The sequence below is a fragment of the Diabrotica virgifera genome, chromosome 2 (assembly GCF_917563875.1).
Source record: "Diabrotica virgifera virgifera chromosome 2, PGI_DIABVI_V3a".
Taxonomy (NCBI): domain Eukaryota; kingdom Metazoa; phylum Arthropoda; class Insecta; order Coleoptera; family Chrysomelidae; genus Diabrotica; species Diabrotica virgifera.
In genome coordinates this window covers 19,599,034-19,624,359 of record NC_065444.1, presented here as the reverse complement: position 1 = coordinate 19,624,359, position 25,326 = coordinate 19,599,034, and the positions used below count along the sequence as shown (strand labels likewise).

The 25,326-nt window shown below is 31.2% G+C and overlaps 1 protein-coding gene across 5 annotated transcripts in view; it reads left to right on the top strand.

The window, feature by feature from the left end:
• The window catches only part of LOC126879981 (elongation of very long chain fatty acids protein-like), a 374,900-nt gene that overhangs the window by 288,583 nt on the left and 60,991 nt on the right, over window positions 1-25,326 (top strand). For all 5 annotated transcript variants that reach the window (XM_050643430.1, XM_050643429.1, XM_050643432.1 and 2 more), the window contains one exon: window positions 12,731-12,799. In XM_050643430.1, coding sequence (XP_050499387.1) covers window positions 12,739-12,799 — 61 coding nt within the window. In that variant the 5' untranslated portion in view covers window positions 12,731-12,738. The remainder of the gene's footprint in view (window positions 1-12,730; window positions 12,800-25,326) is intronic.

Here is a 25,326-nt window from a genome sequence, read left to right as displayed (position 1 = left end):
AATTAGATAGATAGAGATCGAACACACTGCATAATTATAACTAATTTTGCAATGTGAAGCTCAAAGTTGGCTACAATTTTTGTTATTATCTTTTATTGCTATCTATTACTATAGAGGGTCTATTGAGCACACACTAATCAATCACCCTGTAGAACCTTATTTGTGTTTTGATTGATAAAAAGAGTGTGACTAAAAAAACTACAACTTGAATTAATGCAAATATGCATTGATACCGAATCAATAATAATTAATTATCGTTCTGTATGTATCATTAAATTTACTGAAAAAAAATAGATAGCAGTTATTTTCAATAGTTTAGTTTCTTGTATACACAGGAGGAAGGAAAAAAGAACTTAAGACATACTTTATCTGCAATGAACCGAAGCACCGTTAAATTATTTTACACATACATATCTAACTTATGGTGGATGCTGAAACATTTGAAATTTATCTAAGGTCGTCGAAATAATAAACACTTATCTAATGGCTATTTAATGTGAATTTCTTTTCTACTAAGGAACTATTGCTATTATACACAGATAAAATATAAACATTAAAAACAGTTAAAAATAACTGTGATGAATGGAATATTAAATATGTATAGTGCAGTTTTTAATGGTTGACAGTATTGTACCCTTATATTCCTCCTTCTCTTTTCTCATTCGTAAAATGTAGTGGCGTCATGTAATTTGTTGAACTTCTTTTTCTTTAAGTACCGTGCCCAAATTTTAGGCGTGGGTAGCTTCCATGACAATTTGCCGATATCGTTCTCGATTTTGTGCGGCATGTAATTATTAGAAATAGTAGATAATAAAAGGTACAAATAATACTAAGCAAACTATTTATTTTAACCGAACCGTATTATAATAATATACAAACAAAGAAATTAAGATGTGTCTTCTACAACGTATACTTCGAGACTACTAAATCAAACTCAAAACTCTAACATCGCTCTCACATCCATATGTCTTGTAACACGATACTTTCATGTAATCCTATGTAAGAGTTTTCGACCTAAAAGGTTCGGGAAATCAGCCCGCCCACTTAGACTGCATATGTCCATTTTAACACTAATAAGAATACCATAATTTATAGTTGAATATATTCTAACATCCCCTCGCAACTAAAATTATTTTTGAATTAGTCAAACAGACCCCCTTTACTACTTAAGTACTCTAACTTAACCCTATACAGCGGCTTAGTCAACATATCGGCTATCATATCCTCGGTAGGAAAATACCTAAAGTTAACAACCCCTTTTTCTATATAACTAATTCCGGCTCTAAACCCACAAATTCCTTTATAACCTGTTTTAACTAAATTGCTTCCTGACATCCTTCAGCCAATGCTATGTACTCTGCTTCAGTTGACGATAGAGACACGCAATTCTGTTTTCGACATCCCCAATTTATAGGCGAACCCCGTAATAAAAATATATACCCGCTATTTAATTTTCTGTTTCCTTTGTCTTCTGCCCAGTCAGCGTCTGCATAGCCGTATAATGCGCTATCTGTTCCTTCTTGTCCTAAAATATTCCTGTTCCTTCTTGTCCTTTTTATATTTTCTTTTATTTAAATATCTTAACGCCCTCTTTGCTTCGTTCCAATCTACTTCATTTGGATTTTTATATTTTCCACTCCCGATCCAGTCACGCACTCAATAAGTCCTGTCCCTATACCCTGAACCTCGGAGTATTGCCCTTTCTCCGCCAAACTTACAACGCCCTTTCTGCTACCGTCAAATTGGGTATAGAATCCTTTGTAATTAACCATGTGGCTCGAAGCTCCTGAGTCGACATACCACGAAGCAGAATCCCTTTTTCCGTCCCTTGAGCTATAATTGACCATAAAACATGCATCATCAGTACCTTCAGTGACTTTATTGTCCTTTTCCTTTTTAAACGCTTTGTACTTAAAGCAATCTCGTTTAAAATGGCCCTTCCGGTTACAAAAATAACACTGCCTTGCTTCTGCCCTTGCAGTACCATTATTTTTGTTACCCTCGTATACTGACTTCATCACCGACTCCTCCTGATTTCTTCCCAAAGCTCCCTGACGTCTCCTGTACTCATCTATTAATTTACTCGTAACAAATTCTAGAGTAAATTCACTCGATGGCCTACTTTCCAGCGCTGTAATCAAAAAACTATATGAGTCTGGAAGACTTCCCAGCAAAATTCCTGCTGAGAACGTGTCCTTAATTTCCTCCCCTAAGGCGGCCAGTTTATTCAACGATTCTAGGAATAAACTAATGTGTGCTTCCATATCACCATTCTCCTCTAGCGATAGCCTACAGATTTGCTTTAACAAAAACACCATACTAGACAAACTTGATTTCTGATGATACTCCCTTAGCGCTACCCACGCATCGCGCGCGAATTCCCTGTTCCGGATATGCACTAATTGATTAACGTCAACAAGTAAGGCTATAGTTGACAAAGCCTTATCATTTTGTTTTTTCCAAGAACTGCTTCGATCTGCTTCTAATGGTAACTCACTCGAAACTATTTCCCATAGATCAGCATTGATGAGTAACATTTTCACTAAATAACTCCAGGATTGATAGTTCTTGCCGTTCAACTTTTCGACGTTATATTTCGCACTCTCCGCCATTATGTATTCGGTTAACACGAAAATTTCGCGACTGTACACTTTTAATTATTATCTTAATACAGGTGAGCTAACAACGTAATTGAGCTCAGAACCTATTAGAAATAGTAGATAATAAAAGGTAGAAATAATACTAAACAAACTATTTATTTTAACCGAACCGTATTATACTAATATACAAACAAAGAAATTAAGATGTGTCTTCTACAACGTATACTTCGAGACTACTAAATCAAACTCAAAACTCTAACATCGCTCTCACATCCATATGTCTTGTAACACGATACTTTCATGTAATCCTATGTAAGAGTTTTCGACCTAAAAGGTTTGGGGAATCAGCCCGCCCACTTAGACTGTATATGTCCATTTTAACACTAATAAGAATACCATAATTTATAGTTGAATATATTCTAAGAGTAATAGTTGATCTGCTGATAAGCCAGTCCATTGACGAAGGTTTCGGAGTCGTGAATATTTCTTCCTACCAATTCCTCTTCTTCCGTCTATTTTTCCATTGAGTATTAACTGCAGTATCCTGTACCTGCTACCTTTTATTATGTGTCCGAGATATTCCGCATTGACCTACTCTGTTTAAGACTTCTCTGTTTGAAATGCGTTGAACCCAAGATATTCTGAGCATTCTAGGATATGACCACATCTCGAAGGCTTCTAATTTGTTCATAATGTTAACCTTCATGATCCAGGTTTCACATTTATACAGTAAACAGTAATAGAGGATACACATAACATTTTAGGAATTTTATTCTTAAGGGTCATTTAGACACAGCGATAAATCAAACAACTTATCGATATCAATCGAGTTGTTGCAATTTATCATTGTGTGTAAACGGTGCATCGCAGCGACTTATCGAAGTTGGAGTTGGATTGAAGTTGGTATCGGGTTGCATCAACTTATTGTAACGATCGAGTTGTTTTAATTTATCGTCGTGTCTAAACGGTACAGCGATTTATCATTGGAGTTGCGTTGCGTCAATTTAGGAGAATCTTACCGAATTAGAATTTATTTACATCTCCAATTAAATGGATACCATTTATTTGGTAATGCTTATAATTTGATACTATGTGGCTTTGCCAATTAATCAACAATAATATAATACTTTTATCAACTATAAAAATTATGTGTACAGGGTGATTGATTAGTGGGGTTAAGCTCCGTAGATCCGTTATAATAATAGATAGCAATAAAAGTTAATAACCAAAATTGTAGCCAACTTTGAGATTGACATTTCAAAATTAATGAGAATGTTACAGGGTGTTCGATACCATAGTGGCAGACCAAACTTATGTTTTTTTAAATGGAACACCCTGTATTTTATTTTATATTCAAAATCTTCTTAACTTCGCCATTACAAAAGTATAAAGGATTGTTATGTTATACAGGGAATTTTACAAAGTTTTAACCAATTTTATATTACAAATTGTAACAAGTTATCTCATTGTATAAATAAAAATAAGCACAAAAGCAATGGATTATTGATGCCATATTTTTTTATTTATTATTAAAATTTTCATAAATTATTCTCCTTCTTCTTCTTTTTGTATAGACATGACTGTCTGTTTTTTCAATGTGCCTCTAGTAAGTTGTCGTTCCATCGTGTTCGTGGTCTTACCACTGATCGTCTCCCTATTGGGAAACCGTCTCTTGCTGTCCTGACTACTCTGTTGTCATTCGGGTTATGTGGTCATTCCATTCTATTCTTCTGTTTCTTACCCTGTCTTCTGTCGTATATCTGAACTTTTAGCTCTGTCCCGTAGAGTCTTACTATCGATTTTTCGAATGGTTTTCCTCTCCGCTGTTTCGAGCAATCTTTTTGTCCTCTCTGTGTCGGGTCGTGTTTCTGCCGCGTATGTCATTATTGTTTTGATAGTATGAAAAAATTGATCCAAATAATGGCATAACCCAGACATCCAAAGTGAAAGTTATCCTCCTACACCAAATTGTTATATATGGTCTACATAATGTTCAGAAAAGAGTCACACCATTTTGAGCGTCAGGTTTGGGGGGAGAGGGGGAGAAATCGGTAAATTCGTAGTTTTTTCAATTTTTCGTCAATATTTCTAAAACTGTGCGGTTTAGCATGAACCACCTTCTTTACAAAAATGTTCTACATTAAATTTGAAATAAAAAAGGTCCTATGCATAATCCTTCTAAAATGAACGGTTCAAAAGTTACGGAGGAAGTATAGTGTAATTGGTCCAAAAAACGCCTAACCCAGACATCAAAAGTAAAGGTTTTCCTCCAATACCAAATTTTTTATATATGGTTCACATATTGTTCAGTAAGGTTACATCATTTTGAGCGTCCGGTTTGGGGGGAAGATGGGAGAGAAGTCGGTAAATTAGTAGTATTAGTAGTTTTTTTGCGTTTTTCGTTAATAGTTTTACAACTATGCTTTAGCTTAAACAACGTTCTATACAAAAATGTTCTACATAAAATTTAAAACAAAAAAAGGTTCTATACATAAATTGTTATAAAATCAACGGTTCCTGAGTTACGGAGGGTAAAAAGTGGAGGTTTTCGATACTTTTTATATTATTTGGACAATTGATGATTATTTTGGGAGGTGAGGTTGACGTTTCTTCAAGGGCTTATCACTAACATACCATCGGCCACTGAAATAGCAAATTTTATTTACAAAAAAATTTCTTTCATCAGTAATAATATTATAAATTGCCCAAAGAATATAAAAAGTATCGAAAACCTTCACTTTCACCCTCCGTAACTCTGGAACCGTTGATTTTATAACAATTATGTATTGGACCTTTTCTGTTTTAAATTTTTTGTAGAAAATTTGAGTATAGAATATAATTTACGCTAAAGCATAGTTTTAGAAATATTGACGAAAAACCTAAAACAACTACTAATTTACCGACTTCTCCCCCATCTCCCCTCCAAACCGGGCGCTCAAATTGGTGTAATTTTTTACTGAACAATATGTGGACCTAATATAACAATTTTGTGTTGGAGCAAAACTTTCACTTTGGATGTCTGGGTTAGGCCTTTTTTGGACTAATTATATTATACTATCTCCGTAACTTTGGAACCGTTCATTTTAGAAGGATTGCATCGGGCCTTTTTTATTTCAAATTTTATGTAGAATATTTTTGTATAGAAGGTTGTTCATGCTAAACTGCATAGTTTTAGAAATATTGACGAAATACGTAAAAAACTACGAATTTACCGATTTCTCCCTCTCTCTCCCCCAAAACCAACGCTCAAAATGGTGTGACTTTTTTCTGAACATTATGTGGACCATATAGAACAATTTGGTGTTGGAGGATAACTTTCACTTTGGATGTCTGGGTTTGGGTCTTTTTATACCATACTATGATGACTGTTTTGTAAATTCTGCCTTTCATATTATCTTTTCCGATATTTTTATTTCTCCATACTGTGTCATTCAGGCAACCTGCGGCTCTGTTTGCTCTATTAACTTGATCTTCCACTTCTGTTTCGAGCCTTCCTTAGCTAGATAGTGTGATGCCTAGGTATTTAAACTCCATCCATCTGACCTTCCAGCTCCAATTTAAAGTTTATTGGATCTGCTGTTATAACCATGCATTTTGTCTTTTTTGGGGAAAGTAACATGTTAAATTCTGGCGGTTATGTTAAATTGGTGCAGAATACGTTGTAAATCATCTTCATTTTGAGAGATTAGTATTGCATCGTATGCATAGAAGATTATTTTGAGTTGTTTGTCTCCCATTTGGTATCCTTTTTTAGTTCTTACTTTTTTTATTATTTCGTCCATTGTCAGGTTGAACAATAAAGGACTCAATGAATCGCCCTGTCTTATCCCATTGCCAGCTTCAATTAGGTCAGTTAGTTCATCTTCCACTTTTACTTTTATTGTGTGGTTTTGGTAGATGTTTTCGATCGTTTTAATGATTCCTAGAGGTACCTCTCTCGAGTATAACAAATGGATAACGTCCTTTAATTTGACCATGTCAAATGCTTTCTTAAGGTCCACGAAACATAAATATGCCGGTTTGTTGTATTCCAACGATTTCCCTTGAACTTACCTCATTATAAATACAGCGTCAGTGCATGATTTTCCCGACCTAAAACCTTGTTGTTCTTCTGCTAATGGTATAATTTCATTCAATTTGTTTGTTATCACTTTGGTTGTTAATTTTAATGTTGTGTTTAATAAGTTAATTCCTCTATAATTCTCCGGGTCCGATTTTTCTCCTTTTTTGAAGGGAGGTATTAGAATGCTTGATCTCCATTCTTGTGGATGCTTGATCTCCATTCTTCTGTTTTGTTCGATTATGTTTTGTATTAGTTTTAAAAGTTGTTTAGTTAGGTCTTGTTCTCCGTACTTTAGGAGTTTGTTCGTATATCAATATCATAAATTATTGATAGTGATAATTTTCTTTATATTGAATACAGGGTGAGTCAAAACGCAAGTACCTACATTATTTTCTCAGTAATTTTAAATGGAATACCCTGTATTTTATATCACTATCGAAAAGTATCATCACCGTACTTTAATTTTTATAAAACATTTTCTATGTCTAAATTTATTAGTTTTCGAGATATTTTCATTTTTCAAAGCAAATTATTAATTACGGGTCTAAAGCTTTCCAAATTTTGAGTAAGCCATGACTGAATTGTCTAAAACTGACAATTTACGATTAAGTACTGATTATCAATCAGGTAATAAATGTAACAATGTAGCAAATAAAGAAAGAAAAATTATTTATTAGTAATAAATTTTACAAAAAAAAAACACAACCACAACATACGTACACAATTTTTGAAACAATTAAGAGCTACTTTTGTGTGTAAGTGTAAGAAACAAGAAAGAAAAATAATGTATTAATTATAAATTTTGCAAAAAAAACAAACACAAAACAAACATTTTGTGAAAACAAATAAAAACTATTTTTGTATGTAAATGTATCAACGTAACAAATAAAGAACGAAAAATAATTTATCAGTAAAAAATTTTACAAAAAAGACATGAACATAAAACACAACATTTTTGAAAAAATTAAAATATTTTAAATATTTATGTAATTACAAAATTGTAAAATGACCGCCTAACACATTTTGTGCATGTCTAAAAAACGGTCATTGAATGAGTGAGTTACTTACACTACGAAGCATTTGTAAATTAACACTTCGAAATACACTTTTTATTCCATTTTTCATCTCATCTCTTGTTTTTGGAGGCATTTTATAACCTTTATTCGATTCTAAAAGTAACCCCAAAAAAATCAGTCCAGTTTATTAAATTCTGGTGATCTGGGTAGCCACGCTACTGGTCCATTGAAAAGTGAAAATATCTAGAAAACTAATAAAATTAGACATAGGGAATATTGTATACAAATTAAAGTACGGTAATCGTACTTTTCAATAGTGATATAAAATACAGGGTATCCCATTTAAATTTTACTGAGAAAATAATGTGCTTGAGTTTTAACTCACCCTGTATTAGATACAAAGTAAATTAGCAATATCAATCTTTTTTAAAAATTTTGAAAATAAATAAAAAATATGGCATCAATAAACCATTGCCGTTGTGCTTATTTTTATTTATACAGTGAGTTGAACTTGTTACGATTTTCATATAAAATTGGTTATAACTTTGTAAATACCCTGTACAATGTGTAACATATCCAACCTTTATATGTTTGTTATGAAGAAGGTAACAGGATCTATTTGTTAGGATGAAAACTCGTTATAATTTACTGAAGGGTGTAAAGTGTACACAATACTCCCCTCTTCAACTTGTTGTGGTCAATCACATCGCGATAAATCACAGCAACATATCGCAGCGTCTAAACAGCGTTTCAATCATCAACAAATCGCAGCAACTTGTCATCACAATAAGTTGCTGTGACTTATCGCTCTGTCTAAACGACACTTTAGTTGTAAATTCAGCTGAGAATTGTTCAGAACAGATCTAAGTTTCATAAATGTTGTTGAACTATTTGTGTCCAATTATTTCTAAGTCTAAGTAAGATCTAAGTTTCATAAAAGTTGTTGAACTATTTGTGTTTAATTATTTCTATCCTGTGCGTGTTGTTTTGCTGCGGAGAATGAGTAACCGGTCATGTCCTATATTTGGTCTGGGTCTGACCATCGTACTGGAGATCTTCCTCTGGATATTTTGCCCGCTACGTGGCCTTCACCTATCATTCGCTCCATATATACTCTTCTTCTACTTATATGTCTAATTATATTTTCAAAAAGAGAATTATCTCCTACACAGTGATCCTCATAATTTTCCGCTAACAGCTTAATATCTGTGGCCTATTCTAGTTGTGAGAATAACCTACCGATTATAACATAAAACCATTTTTTTTACTCAGCAATAATCTTTTTTCCGGTTATTTCTTTTCAAAGTCATAACCGGTGAAAAACCGGATAAGTTACCTCTGAAAAAGATAATTATATCGCGCACTTTTAGCAGAAATTGTAAGCTGACCGAAACCGAAACCGATTTGACAACACTGATGACTGATTTTTATTTTCGATCCCAATTGGCTAGTTCCAACTTCCAGTTCCCCTTCCATATCCCACTACACTGTAAGCAATACACGCCGACGCCGTTTATACATCGATTGGTTATCTTGGTATCTGTATATTATTGCTATAGTATCGATATCGATAATATTGATCGATTAGTATTGTATCTAGTTAAACCATTATACATATTATATGTCCATTTTTGGTACTTTTTAGGAGAGCAAATTCAAATTTCCACGACGGTCATAAAATTACAGTTTTTTCTTATATGTCAACTCACATAAATAGCTGTATAAACATTAAACTCAAAACCAAATATGATATTTCTAAAACTGTGACTTTATGGACATCGTGGACATTTGAATTTGCTCTTCTGAAAAATATCGAAAGTGGACATATCAGATTTGGCAATCGGCCACTCAATTGTATAATTACTGGGTGAAGTTTCTCCTCTGTACTTAACCCTTTTGTTCACGAATTAAATTTCTTCATGTTAAAAATCTGAAATTTGCAACATAGAAAGAATGATTTTTTGCGAATTTTTGATGTGAGTTTTACATTTTCCAAATGCATAGTTTGGTCACTACAAGAAGTCCTCATTTTAGGATATCGTGAGCCAATGGAGTGAAGATATTAGATATATTTTTTAAATACTGACAAAAAACAAAAATTAATGTATTCTATTCAATAAGGAATGTATGGTATCTCACAAAACAATTTTCTTTACTTATATAGAGATGAACATTGCATTTGTCGCATGTTAATATATAGGGGAGTGCATATAGATTTTCACTTCGGAAAAAATCAAACAAGATAGAACTTTTTGTAATTTCATTAAGAAATGTTTAATAAACAACATATCAAAAAGTTCTACTCGAGAAGTGGGTGCTTCATTTTTTATTAAACAAATGAACTACGAAATTAGATGTTTTTTTAAATAACTCCGAAAATATAAATTTTAGAAAAAAACTGACTTGACCATTGAAAAATTCAGAAAAGTTTACAATCTGTATCTTCTGTAATTTTTTATGTATAGTTTATCTGTATCTTCTGTAATTTTTTATTTATGACGCTAGTCACCCTTCTCACAAACATGGGCGCACTGTAAACTAGCGTACGGTGAAGTGCATGGTTGAGTTATGTTAATGTAATTCTTTAACTAATGGATCACATAAAATTTAAAAAATTGAACATGAAAGTAGAATAATTAAGCTATCTTATGGTTATAACAGAAAGAAATAAAATGTATGGTCATAAGTACGGTGTGGGCGGAAAGTGAGCCTTACATGAATTTTGTTTAAAAATTATTTAAAAATGTGTAACTAATACAATTTTTCTTATAAAACCCTCAATTTTGCACAGCTTACCTTTCAAGTATCTTACTAAATGATGTTTCATTAAAAAAAATCTCAAAAATTTAATCCAAATGATATGACGTCTCAAAAAATGTAATTTTTGAAATCTTTGTAGTTTTATAGAATTACCACCATTTTAAGACGGTATTACTCAAATTTGAACAAATCTATTACAGTTTTATAAGTACTTTTTAAAAGTTTAGGATGTAATCTTTAAAATTCACTGAATTATTTTACTTTAGAAATGAAATAAACTATTTCTTTTTGAGAAAATTAAGAAAGATACCAAAAATGTAATACAAAAACCGAAAATTACCAGCTAAAAAAATGTTTATACAAAGTGGTCAAAACTTTTTTCTGTAAAACTTACCTAAAATACATTTAATAATAAGCTTCAACAATAATAAATGTTCAGTAAAAAAATTGTTTAGCTCTTATACAGTATGTCTGCGTAACTTGGAACCTATTGATAACTTTTTTATTATCAGTTTTACGAAAAAAAGTTTTTCCTTATAAAATACTCTGCATCGTATATAATCCAAAATTCAATCATCAAATATCAAATTTAATTAATTTTATATGAGGTATGTCAAAAAATATGAATTTCACTCAAGAGTAAAGTACCTTTACGTTTCACAATATCGAAAAGTGTTATTAAGGAAAGTTGTTTGGAATTAAAAAATTTGTTTTAGTGTTCAATTACATCCTTCTAATTAAAATATTGTGAATAATAAAGGCACTTGACTCTTAAGAAAAATTCATATTGTTTACATACCTCGTATAAAATTAAAAAAGTTTGATACCTGATGGTTCTATCTTAGATTTTAGACCAGGGAGAGTATTTTATGAAGAATAACTTTTTTCGTAAAAGTGATAATAAATTAGTTATCATAATTATTGTAATAAAATGATGAAGAGTATCCGTAATTTGAGAAAAAATTGAATTTTTTTTTTTTCAATTAGAATAATGTAATTGTATATTTAAACATAGTTTTTAATTTCAAACAACTTTTCACAATATCATTTTTATTTGATATTCTGGAATGTAAAGGTACTTTACTCTTTAACGTAATTCATATTTTTGACATAACTCATATAAAATTGATAAAATTTAATATCTGATGGTTAAGTTTGAGATTTTTGACTATCCAGAGCATTTTATGAAGAATAACTTTTTTTCGTAAAATTGATAATAAAAAAGTTTTCCATGTGGTTCCTAGCTACGCATACATACTTTATAAGAGCTTCTGTATAAGAATTTTCAAATTGCAATGCCATATTCGGATTTAGCATAATCAAAAACAAAATAGAAACATATTTGATCAAAGTAAAATGATTAATTTAACGATATTTTTAAAATTATGTATACAAAACAATTGTTATTGTTTAAACAATTAATAAACAATTAGCGGCCAAATCTGTGAGTAAAACATTTATTACTTTAACAAGTATATAAGCTAACAAAAAAAGTTTTAGAAAAATACAAGCTTGTTTGAATTTTTCCGAAAAAATGCATGTTTTCGTTCTAATTGCACTCCCCTAATAGAATTGTTGTATAAATAAAAATGAAACCTATATTTTAAAAAGTTAAATATTTTGTTCAAAAGCTCTTAGATGGCCGCAAAATAACTCATTGGACGAAATAGGATGTCCATAATCGGGGACAATGTTTTACAAGGGTAAAAACGCAAATGCAAAAAAATTATAAAATAGGTTGTCCTCAATTGAGGACATGGTGAACGAAAGGGTTAAGGAATTCAGCTGGTATATTGTCGGAGCTTGGAGCTTTTGTTTCTTCAATTTGGTTTCGTCAGGATTCTTAATCATTGATAAAACCACAAAGTTGTTTTTAATTCATTCATTGCTACCAAAATACTACGTAAATACTATAAATCACTTTGGGAAAATTTAAAGCGCTTTTTGATCTGTTTTGCCAAATAAATATGAGCTGTCATGACCAACCTCCTAGTTCATACCTATTAATTAGAATTATCAAAGTAACATACGTCAATAGATCCGAGCCCAGGTTCTGGGAATTACCCTATCCATTAGAAATACCACCAAACGTTAGCATGACATCTTAATGTGTTCACTAATTTGATAGATGATTAAAAAATAATAAATACTCCCGGCACACAGAACTTGTTTATACATATCTAATGTGTCGGAGACTGGTCGTATGCGGTCAATTAAGAACATAGACACGACCAATACTGTTCTCGCGCTTCTACATTAATTAGGTACTAAGTGTTGTGTTTTTGTTACAGATATAGTTATGGCTCAAATTGTTAGGAATATAATTGATAGTTATCATGACCTTATGGACAATCAAAGTGGTAAGTAGGCTTTATTTTTTCTTACAAACAATTAGTGGAAGTAGAATTAAATCCAGCTCTCAATATTCTAGAACTGGCAACGAGATTTATAGTACGATCTTTAAAGGCAAAATATTGCAAAACCTCTAAATTTTAAACAACCGCTTGGATGGACATGAAATTTGGCATACACATAGCTAACTAGTCAAGGAAAAAAAGTGATATTGTGCCGATGTGTGCTTTTGCCCTAGGGGTGAGTTTCACCCCCTTTTGGGGGTGAAAAATATATGATCAAAGTAAGTCCGGAAATGGATAAAATGACTAATTCTATTTTGTTCTATAAAGTTTTTTCACCAAGTTAATACTTTTCGAGTTATTTGCAAATCAATATGTTAATTTTTCTACAAAATCACCACGTTTTCAGACGGTTTCTCGCAAATAACTCAAAAAGTACCTAAGTATTTGGTCGAAACAAAAATTCTTATCAAAAATATAGGACGTAAAAAAGTGAAAAACATAGTATATATATTAGGTCACTATATCTAGTAGAAGCAGAGTTATAGCTAATGAAAAATAGGTTCATATTCGTCAAATTCCAAATCGAATATTTTAACGTGCCATAACCAAAAAACGAAGCACTTTTTTGAAGAAAGCTCATTTACCTTTTTTAAAGCGTTTAAAAAATGCTTATTTTTATTTTTTTTTTAATTTTTAGCATTAAAAGTAAACAAGTTACGCTCAAAATATAGTTGGTCCCTTTTTTTGGTAAGAAATCGGGAAAATCACCCCCAATTAGCATTTAAAATGAACTTAATTGTTACCACTTCACAAGTTTTTTACTCTCGTAGGTATTGATCATATGATCTGTAAGTTTCATCGGTTCAAAGTCCTTATTTTTGACAGAGCTGTAGGTAAAAGGGCTTGAACGAGTCACTTATCACGAGTGTATGCAAATTTGGAAACACCGAATCTTAACCAATTTTTGTCTTACAGAAAAACAAAAAAATACAAAATATTCAGAAAAGTTAATCCGACTTTTTTTATTGTTTAAGATTTTTGGTATCTCTAACAATTTTTAAGTTATTTTGAAAAAAAGCATTTTAACTAAAGTAACTTATAAAGCGGTAACGATTAATTTCATTTAAGTTGCTAATTGGGGGGTGATTTGCCTGATTTTTTTTGCCCAAACAAAAGGGACCAACTTTATTTTAAGCGAAACTTGCTTACATTTGATGCTAGAAATTTTTTTTTATAAAAACTGAAATAAAGCTTTTTTTAAAAATTTTAAAAAAGTTGTAATGTGTTTTCCCCAAAAATGCTTCATTATTTAGATATTTCACATTGAATTATTCTATTTGGAATTTTTCGAATATGAACCTATCTTTCATTAGCTATAACTCTGTTTTTGCTAAGTATAGAGACCTAATATATACACCTTTTTTTCACTTTTTTTAGACTATAGTTTTGCTAAGAATATTTTTTCGACAAATGCTTACGTGTTGAGTTATTTGCGAAAAACCGTCTAAAAACGTGGTTATTTTGTTGAAAAATGAACATATTCACTGGCAAATAACTCGAAAAGTATTGATTTGGTGAAAAAACTCTATAGAACAAAAGTTGCTTAAAATTAGTCATTTTATCCATTTGGGGACTTATCTTGGACATATATTTTTTCACCCCTGAGATGGGGTGAAACTCACCCCCAGGGCAAAAGCACACATCGCCACCATATCGCTTTTTTTCTTTGACATGTTAGCTATGCGTGTGCCAAATTTTATGTAAATCAAAGCGGTTCTTTAAAATTTACAGCAAAAACCGTGAAAGAATGTACTATTAACGAAAATCATTTTTAAACTGCATCATTTAAATTTGATCAAAAATTAATTAATAATAAATAAAGATAATAATAACAATAAAATACGTATTGAATAGATATGGATCTTCTTCTTTCTCCAAATTTATTGTAGGTCTTACAACTCCTTTTTTCAGTTGTTCCGGTCTATCGACAATTCTTTCTCTTTTGCATTCCAACACCTAATTTGTTACTCTCACATGTCTATTCCGATGATGTTCCGATAAAAAACTTTTTTGTCGACCAGTTTTTTCGATTCCTCGCTTTTTCTCTCCAATCTCTCACTCTTACTTTTGACAAGTCTTGCTTTACTACTTCCGACCATTTCTTATTTGGACCTCTTCTTCTTTTTTCCCATTTTTCCCTCCTTTAGTATTGTTTTAAGATTTTGGTTTTCTGGCAGTCGTATAAAATTACCAAGCCATCTAGATCTTTAGGCTCGTGTTTTTGCCGTAATTATTGATTTTCCGTACATCCTTATTATTTCTTTCTTTGTTCGTCTTCTCCAAATAGTCTCTGCCGTCTGTATTCCTTCGAAGATTTCTCTGAGCACCTTTATTTACCTGACCTCTTCTTTCTTTTCTACGTAATGAGTCATAATCCACATTTCACTGACATACCTACATCACCGTGAGTTTGATTACTGTCGTAATTCTCGCTGATCTTATGATCTTTATTATGAACTTTTCTGATATTTCCAATGTTCTCACTAACTCAAATAGCATCCTTCGATTTATGAAGTCGTATGCCTATTTAGAATCGATAAATATGACTATGCAAGCCTTAGTTTGGTTCGTAGCTGTTATTTTAAATTAATTGGAAGTTAATAATGATTCCTAATATTTTCTTTTTGAAAATATTTTATAGACTTTTTATAATAGTGATTGCTATACTTCTATAGTTTTCACACTCCGTTTTGTCGTCTTTTTTGTGGATCGAACAAATAAGAGCCCTATTCCATTGTTTCGGCATTTCTTCCTTTTGTCAAGCGCAATATCCTCCTTCCAGTGTTTCGCCGCATTTCTTAAGAAAAACTCATATACCACTTTCTACTGCATTTTTGTTATTTTTTAGGCCACTTATTACTTGACATTTTGACGTGAAAATCGATAAAAACCAGAACTAGAGGTTTATTGTATTCCACTACTTTCTCTATTAGGGTTTTTATACTTTGTAGATGATCATTTGTTCCGTAACTTTTTCGGAATCCTGCCTGTTATCTTGGTTGATACTTAAGTCTCTAACTTTCTTTCCATTCTCTTAACTATTATTCGCGTAAATAACTTTAGACCAGGATGCATCTGTAAAAATATTAGTGCATTTGGATGTTGAGAGGTGACTCATATTTTTTTGCAGAAATTGCTTGAAAATAACTCAAATAATAATATTTGAGTTATCCTCCCACTCAAAAAGGTCCGGAACATTGTTTAAATAATCAAAATGTCAAAAAATAAAGGAAAAATTCAATTTTTTTCTTGGTTTTTTGATTATAACTTTAAAAGTATTCATTTTCGAGAAAAGTTGCATCAACGTAAAAGTTGTCTAATTAAATTTCCTACACTATAGAATTAACTACAAATTTTAAAAATTGTCACCCTTGTTGCAAAATAGCAATAATTTCAAAAAAAAACCATAAAAAAACAAATATTTACATTTTACGTTTTTCAACCATTTATGCTACACCTTCATATTTCACCCAGAGAAAATTTATGATATGATAAAACAACACTGTAAATTTCATTAAGATCAGTGTAATATATTTTGCAAAATAAATTTTGCAATCCAGCTTTCGCAAAAAAAATTCATTTTTTCAAAATGTTGCAGCACTGAAACTAAAGCAGACAGCAAGTACCTTTCATTTGTAATTTTCAAAATTAAAATCGGTTAACTACCACGGCGTCAGGAATTTTTTAAATAAACAATAATTTTTGGTGCTACGCGCAGGACAGCGGATACGTTCGCTCTGATTGGGCATTCCAATGACCTTTGATAATGACTGATAAATTTTAATTTTTAGTATATTTCGAAATAAATAAATAAATTTGTTTCTTGCAAAATAACAACACATATTCTGTACTTTGAAATAATACTTTTTTTAGCAAAATCTTTCTTTATTCATATATTTTAACTTAGAAAATAAAAGTGTACTATTTTTAAACATATGCAATTGTTTAAATAATTTTTCACAAACAATAATCAAATTAGTTTGATTTTTGTGGAATTCAAATATAAACATACAACATTTAGGGCCGGTTGTTCGAACGCTAATCAACAATGATCATTATCAAATATTTAATTACTGTCACCAACTGTCAATGTCAACTTTGTTTGGGTTGCTGAAAACATAATTGATTACAATTATTATGAAATTACTTAATCAATTATGTTAATAATTGTTATGTTAATTGATTAACTAATCTCATAATTTTAATCAATTATTCAATAATAAAAAAAAATAAAAAAAATAAAAAATAAAAAAAAAATAAAAAAAAAAATAAAAAAAATCTCTTAATTAATGGAGTAGAGCATCATGTTCCTAGTACTAATCCGTTGGCATCCAATGTAAGCCAAATTGTAGATCAGATTTCACCATGTAGTTAGAACATACACCTTGACCAGTGTTTGGCATTGTGGCTATTTAGCAAGGACAGAGAGTTCACTGATGATGGACTGATAAGTCCGTTTGGATTTTTAAAAATTTTTATAATTTTTATTAAATATACCAACTACACTAGGGAGTTTTACTTCATGTTAATTTTATTTAATCAATTATGTTTTCAACAACCCAATAAAAGTTGACATTGACAGTTTTGGTGACAGTAATTAAATATTTGATAGTGATCATTGTTGATTAGCGTTCGAACAACCGGCCCTTAGTGTAAGAAAATAATATATTAGATAAAGATTGGAAGAAATTTTGGTGAAAATCAACTTGTGTGAATCGAACACCGCTGTCCTGCGCGTAGCACCAAAAATTAATGTTTATTTAAAAAATTCCTGACGCCGTGGTATTAAACTGATTTTAATTTTGCAAATTAAAAATGAAAGGTACAGTATTTTTCTGTTTGTAAAAATTTTTTTAACTTGCTATCTGCTTTATTTTCAGTCCTGCAACATTTTGAAAAAATGAATTTTTTTTGCGAAAGCTGGATTGCAAAAGTTATTTTGCAAAATTTATTGAACCAATCTTAACTAAATTTACAGTATTGTTTTATCATATCAGAAAGTTTTTCTGGGTGAAATATGAAGGTCCTAAATGTAGCAAGAATGGTTGAATACGTAAAATGCGAATACTTGTTTTTTATGTTTTTTTCGCAATTATTGCTATTTTGCAACAAGGGTAACAATTTTAAAAAATTTTAACCAATCTTATATTATAGAAAATTTAATTACTCAACTTTTATTTTAGTGCAAATTTTCTCGGAAGTGAATACTTTTAAAGTTATAATCAAAAAACGAAAAAAAAAATCGAATTTTTCCTTTATTTTTTGACATTTTGATTATTTAAACAATGTTCCGGACCTTTTTGAGTGGGAGTATAACTCAATTATTATTATATGGGTTAATTCCAAGCAATTTCAGCAAAAAAATTAGAGTCACCTCTCAACGTCCATCTCAAAACAGATCCGCCCTGGACTACTTATATAAATGGCTGAGGAGGATAATCGGTCTGTAATTCTCTAAATTGGCTTTGTCTCCTGCTTTGTGTAATAGAATCATAGTAGCGTTGTTCCAGTCTGTTGGAATATTGGCGTTGTAAACAACGTCACAACCCATTATATTATGTGATATTCATTAATTTTATTATTTGTGGCGATATCATCAGATCTTTCATTATTGACCATATTATTTTTTTATCTATGGAATTAGCTTTAGATATCAGCGTTGATGGATAATTTTCACATTTTGGTTACCATTATTCTGGTACGATCATACTTGGTATAGTATTTTTATTGTCCATGTGTCCTTCTCTTAACCCCTTCTTCAGCTACATCTATTACCTAATGTCAAAAGTGCATTTTAAGATCAAGGTCATCTTTATTTAATACTTGGGAGTATATCTACCAAAATTTAATATCATTTATATGTAAAATATAAAACTATTTTTGTTGTACTCATCTTAAAGGTCACCAAGACAAAAACCACGTTTTGTCATTATTTCTTGGGTAATTCGCATATTTACCTATCAAGCCCCCTGTTAAACTTTATATTAAGATATAACACCTTGTAAACATAGTAAACTTAAGTACCTACCAGTAAATATTTTAATATATAACACATCCTTCTACAACAGCCTTCTTGGTCATTCTCAAAACCTGTCAACATTGGTGCGAGGACAAACATTGCTACCAATTAAGCAATATTTTTATAAAAAACAGAAAAATTGGTAATCCGAATATTTATTGGCTGAGGTCTCGGTCTAGGTCAAATCCCACGTGGGCGTGTTCAAGACTTCATAATGCGTATAAAGCTGCGATGCCCTCTATTTTAAATAAACAATAATCCTTAAATGTGAGTATCATAAACGTAATTGTTTTACAGCCTTTGAATTGTAGATAATTATGGTCATCGTTAAATATAGTTAGAAATATATGCAAGTTCTTTACATAAATTGACAAGATTTGAATGGAATGCATAGAAGTGCTATTGACGTCATTTACAATGGTCCTCTAAACAAATATTGAGGTATATATACATATTGACGATATTGATGAATATAAATAAACTTGCTAACCCGGTGATAGTCCTGTCGCCAGGGGGGGTACAACGGCCTCCTTAATTCAGATGGACTTACCCAAGATTTTTTAATATATTTTGACCCGTAGAACACGAATTTTTTGGGTAACAATTGATCCAGATGTCGATAAGTTTGTTATAAACAAAGAACTTAAGGAATTACATAACAGCGATTTTCCGCAAAACAAAATTTTTGTGTTTTTTTGGGTGATTCTCAGCAAAAAATGGTCGTACAAATTTTTTCGTAGGATGCATAGTTTTAGAGATAAACGCGGTTGAACTTTCAAAAAATCGAAAAAGTGCAATTTTTGAACCCGAATAACTTTTAATTAGAAAAAAAAATAGCAAGTCTGCTTACTGCATTTGAAAATTCAAGTCAAATTCTATCTGTTTTTATTATTTGTATTGCTAAAAATTAAGTTTTTATTCGTTAAACAAAGCCATAAACACATAGTGTTTCCCGTGTCCAATGCATGCGTTTTAATGTACGTAATCTACGTAGAAATTGTCTGTATGGGCGCCTACTCGTTCGATTTCAAATGGGAAATGCATTGAAAACATCGTTCAATCACTTAGTGTTTATAGCTTTGTTTAACAATAATAAAATTAATTTTTAGCAATGAAAGTAATCAAACCCGATATAATTTGACTTGAACTTTCAAATGCGGTAAGCAGAATTGCTATTTTATTTTTCAATCAAACGTTATTCGGGTTCAAAAATTGCAATTTTTCGATTTTTTGAAAGTTCAACCGCGTTTATGTCGAAAACTATGCATCCTACGAAAAAACTTGTAAAAACATTTTTTGCTTACAATGACCCAAAAAATACACGACAATGTTTTGTTTTGCGAAAAATTGCTGTTATGTGATTCCTCAAGTTCTTTGTTTATAACAATCTTATCGACATCCGGATCGACTGTTACCCAAAAAATTCGTGTTCTACGGGTCAAAATACATAAAAAACTTGGGTAAGTCCATCTGAATTAAGGAGGCCGTTGTACCCCCACTGGCGACAGGACTATGAACTTCGTACCGCTCGAGAATTAAATATTGTGTCAAAGTTCAATGTATGAAAAAAGTTTAATCACTTTAATCCTTTTTCATAAACACGCGACTTATTATTGTCCATGTACGAAACATGGAAACTCCAAGCTGATTTCGCAAACTTACAACGATTGCCTTTATGATTTGTTTATCGTCATTGCAAAAGCCGAAAGCACAGGAAATTGTAGACGCTTAAGATCAAATTGTAAGTCCGTTGGAATCATCGATATACCCGGGATCAAGACATCGTCCCCTTTGTATTTTTCCTTTGTATTATAATGACCGCTGCCTCAATGAAATTATTCGTTAGCTTTTTCACAGTCAGTCTCGATCCATTACACACTCGAGGTTGATCAATATTACGCAGTATAATGACAAGTGATTTTACTTTTAGGAAGTCCAGGCACTTCCAATGAATTCAAAAACTCTGTAAGATAGTAGATGTAATATCAGAAAGATAGAAGAAAAACTATCAACTATGGAAAGAATTAGTATCAGTATGTACTCACCCCAAGAGTTTATTGAAGAGTATAAACGGGTATATGATATGAACTAAAACACGACTTTAAATAGACAAAAAATGCAGAAAAAATCCTTAACACTTCCATATTTTTAAAGTGAAACTGACATGACAGAACTCGGAAAACAGATTGCCAACTGACAAATAAACTTTGCATCTTTATAAACTTTGTGCTTGAAGTGGATATTGGGTATGAACAGAGCTGGGCCGGGTACTGATAAATTGTACTCGGGTACAGAGTACGGGTACTTTTCATATTTGAGGAACGAGTACAGAGTACCCAGTACATTGCTCAAAAAAAGTACTCAGAGTACAATACTCAAAGTACAATTACCCGAATTTCTCGGGTAGGTACTTATTTCGAGTACATGAATATAGAACCCGAAAAAGGTAAGAAGGTAATAATTATCTCTGCCTCTCTAAACATATTTATTTATGAGTCATGAAAACATAAAATAACGTACAACTCAAACTTAAATAATAAAAAAGAATTTTAAAAATTGATCATTGATTAATACAATAAAACCTGTCAGTGACGGCCACTAAAAATGAAGGAACTATTGGCCGATATAGAAAGGTGGCCGGTATTTCCAGTTTTTGTAGTCCACAAATACATAAAAGATAATTGGAACTTTGTTTATTTTGTTAATAAAAGCAAATACAATTCTATACATAAACAGAAACTACAACTTGAGTCCACGAGTCTTTACCCGTGCGTCATTAATAGGGCTTTTTATTCACAGTCATTTGTTTCGAGCTTCTGTCATGTGTCACATAATATTAATATATCTACGTCATACGCTATTGGTATATACGAATGATACACGTATTATTATTATTTTACGATAAATTTTGACAACGTACAAAGCTAACCTCAGTGATGCAGTTAAGGAATGCTTGTGTTTAATGTTCCGCCAAAGTGAATAAAATAACAAAAAGAAAATATGTTGAATTTTTTTATAAATTTTTTATTTATTGATTAATCAATGATCATAAAATAATTTATTAAGCTACTTCAAATGTAGCTGTAATTATGCACCAAAATTTTAAAGCAAAACTTAAATTTGACATTCTATTTATGTGATAACGTCAAATTTTATACTATAACCCGTGATCGGAATAATACCCACTTTATGTCACTTGCCGTTGCGTTTTTTTTACCGACTTTTATTTTTTTATATCCTTTGATAATTTGAGTTTTTACACCATATTTTTAGGCCCACTTTTGTGAATTGTAATCAGACATTTTGCACATTTTATTATAGGATTTTAAGAACCTACTGTGACCACCGACCCGATGAAGGTTATTTAATCTCCTGTTTAGGTAGATATAATAGGTCCTAATAAATAGTACTGGGAATTTCCATCAACAAATAGACAAAATTATTTTGGCCAACATTCACATTCAATCTCTATAAAATGGGCTTTAAAAATATGTGAATATTTGGCCGAGTCCGTATTATAAAGGTGGCCGTAAATACCAGGTCATAAATAAGCGAATATACATATAATTGGTTTGCGGAATTTTGAAACTGGCCGTAAGTACAGGTGGCCGATTTTGGCAGGTGGCCGATAACACAGGTTTTATTGTAATCAGTATAACACCACTCACACTCACTGATTAATTTTATTGGCTTTTAAGATAACTAATTTTTCAAAGTTTCATCAGTTCTTCAGAGCATTTCTTGAAGGGCTATTAAGAGGATCGGTACGTATTTTCGGCTGCAATGCTATTCAAATGGGGATTCATTTTTTTCGAATCCTGAGAAAACTAATAAGTATTTTTGAAAAATTTAAAAGCAGAATGAAAGATTACGTTATTAACGAGGGCCGAAAGTCCCTGAGAACTTCTATATTGTTTATTTTAATAAGTTACAGGGGTGAAAAACTAAGAGAAATTTTAGTGTGATTTTTAATTTCAAATATATCATTCAAAATAAACTTTTTATTTATTCTAAGGGACTTTTGGCCCTCGGTAATAATTTAGTCTTTCATTCTGAGTTTAAATTTTTCAAAAATATTTATTGGTTTTTTCACGATTCGAAAAAAATGAACACAATGCCGTGGTAATATTATCCAAATCTATCTTTGTCTTACAACGCACTCAGCCGAATATAATATTGTCAGCATATATTGTCAGTCAGACACTGACCACCAGTGACAATTTTAAATATTTGACATTGCATCGGGAATATGTTGAGTTATTGATTAAATATTATTGATGTATAGTGTATTTGATAAATAATTGATTTAAGACGTGAACTTAATAAAAAGTTATTTATTGTGTATTATTTGTGGAAGATCCAAGCAGAGAATAGATCAGGATAATAATATTCTGTGATCCAAGTATTTTGTTGTTATAGATGTTAAAAATTGTAAGCGTTCAATAACAATATATTATTAAAAAATCAATTTAACACTTTTCCTCTTTTCTCGATTGAGTATTAGTCTTTGTTGTACAAATAAATTATTACAATCACTGAATACATAGTTAGTGAAAAAATTATCACATTTATTAACTGAATTAACAATTTGCAATTATAAAAATAACAGTTATCCAAGAACATTCAAAACCCATCTCTTTAAATTAATGATGACATTTTCAAGTAGAATGACATTCTAGTAATGTTTACATATCCATACCAGTGTGAATTTTACTACACGTAATTTGCCGTGTAAAGACAGAAAAAGTAGGGATACACGTTTGCGAATTATGTACCCATAGCCTTAATTATTATGGCATAAGAGAATAGGCGTTTGCTTGACTTTGCGAATGGACTGATACTGAAAACGGCGTTTTGCGTGTTGCTATTAATTTGCTGTCCCACATGCAGCGACAAGTTTAGACTTGCAAAAAGTACTCGGAAAATGTACTCGTATAATAAACGCGGGTACCGGGTATTTTACCCATACGCTACGGACCGAGTATTTTATTGAAAATGTACTCGGGTACTGGGTACTGAGTACCCAAAATGTACTTAGAGTACAAAATTCTGGTACTTGTACCCGGGTATTGCCCAGCTCTGGGTATGAATATGGGGATATTCCAAGAGTAAACTTAAACTAAAGAATAAATAATATTAAATATTTAGTTAGAAGAAAAGTTGAGTGCCCACTATTTTTAGAAGAAAAATAGTAAAACAAAACAGAAGATTAACAAATGAATAAAATCAAAAAAATCTCATTCGAAGCAAAAAATATACATCGTCCATTTTGGTCAATAAATTGCAGAATTCCATGAAAACGGAATGTCTAACGTGTCCAAAATGTAGTATAATTAATTATACCTGTTTCTTGTTTTTTTTTTAATCCAAACAAATAATTTTCTAGTTTTAAGAATATATTATACTTTGTAAACTCTTATGCATCCGGTGTAAAAATATATATATAAATTATAAAGGGAGTAAATCTTACCTGCTACGTTTTGATCGGAATCAAAGTGCGCATTAACAACTTTTTATATTAAAAAAAGGGGATTCCCACTAATATCTTAAGTGTTTTATTTCAAAACATTGCCACCTCATAGATTCGGAAAAGTTTTGAAAACATTAACCTCTGTGTTATTTCCGTTTCAATTTATGGAAACTTTTTCTCAAAATTGAAGTAGGTACCCTGTAATTTGTAAATTAAAATAAATGAAAGGTGATAAATTGTTGTGGACTTCATGACCTCTTTTCGAAACGGTGACTATACGGGCGCATATGAAATGCCTCCCGAAGACGGGTTTCTTACCTGTCGCTAAAATGGTCACATACGAATTGCCTCCCAAGCTCTAAATAAATTACATGCTTCTAATCTTTATGTGAAGGTGAGACGTTGCCACATCTTCGTCTCTTTGTAAATTTTCGGCAAAATTGGTATTTTATTATTTTATTTATTTTATTTTTAACCTTTATATATTAAACATTTATTGACACTATATTTCAATAAAAAAAAATTTATATTTTTCATATTTATAAAGTAGTATTTATAAATTTCAACTAACATACATATATAATTAGTTTTATAACCATTATATACAGGGTGTCCCGAAAAGATCGGTCATAAATTATACCACACATTCTGGGGTCAAAAACAGTTCGATTGAACCTAACTTACCTTAGTAAAAATGTGCTCATAAAAAAAGTTACAGCCCTTTGAAGTTACAAAATGAAAATCGATTTTTTTCAATATATCGAAAACTATTAGAGATATTTTATTAAAAATGGACATGTATCATTCTTATGGCAGGCACATCTTAAAAAAACAAAATTATAGTGAAATTTGTCCACCAAATAAAAATTTTATGGGGGTTTTGTTCCCTTAAACCCCCCCCCCCCCAAACTTTTGTGTACGTTCCAATTAATTCATTATTGTGGTACCATTAGTTAAACACAACGATTTTAAAACTTTTTT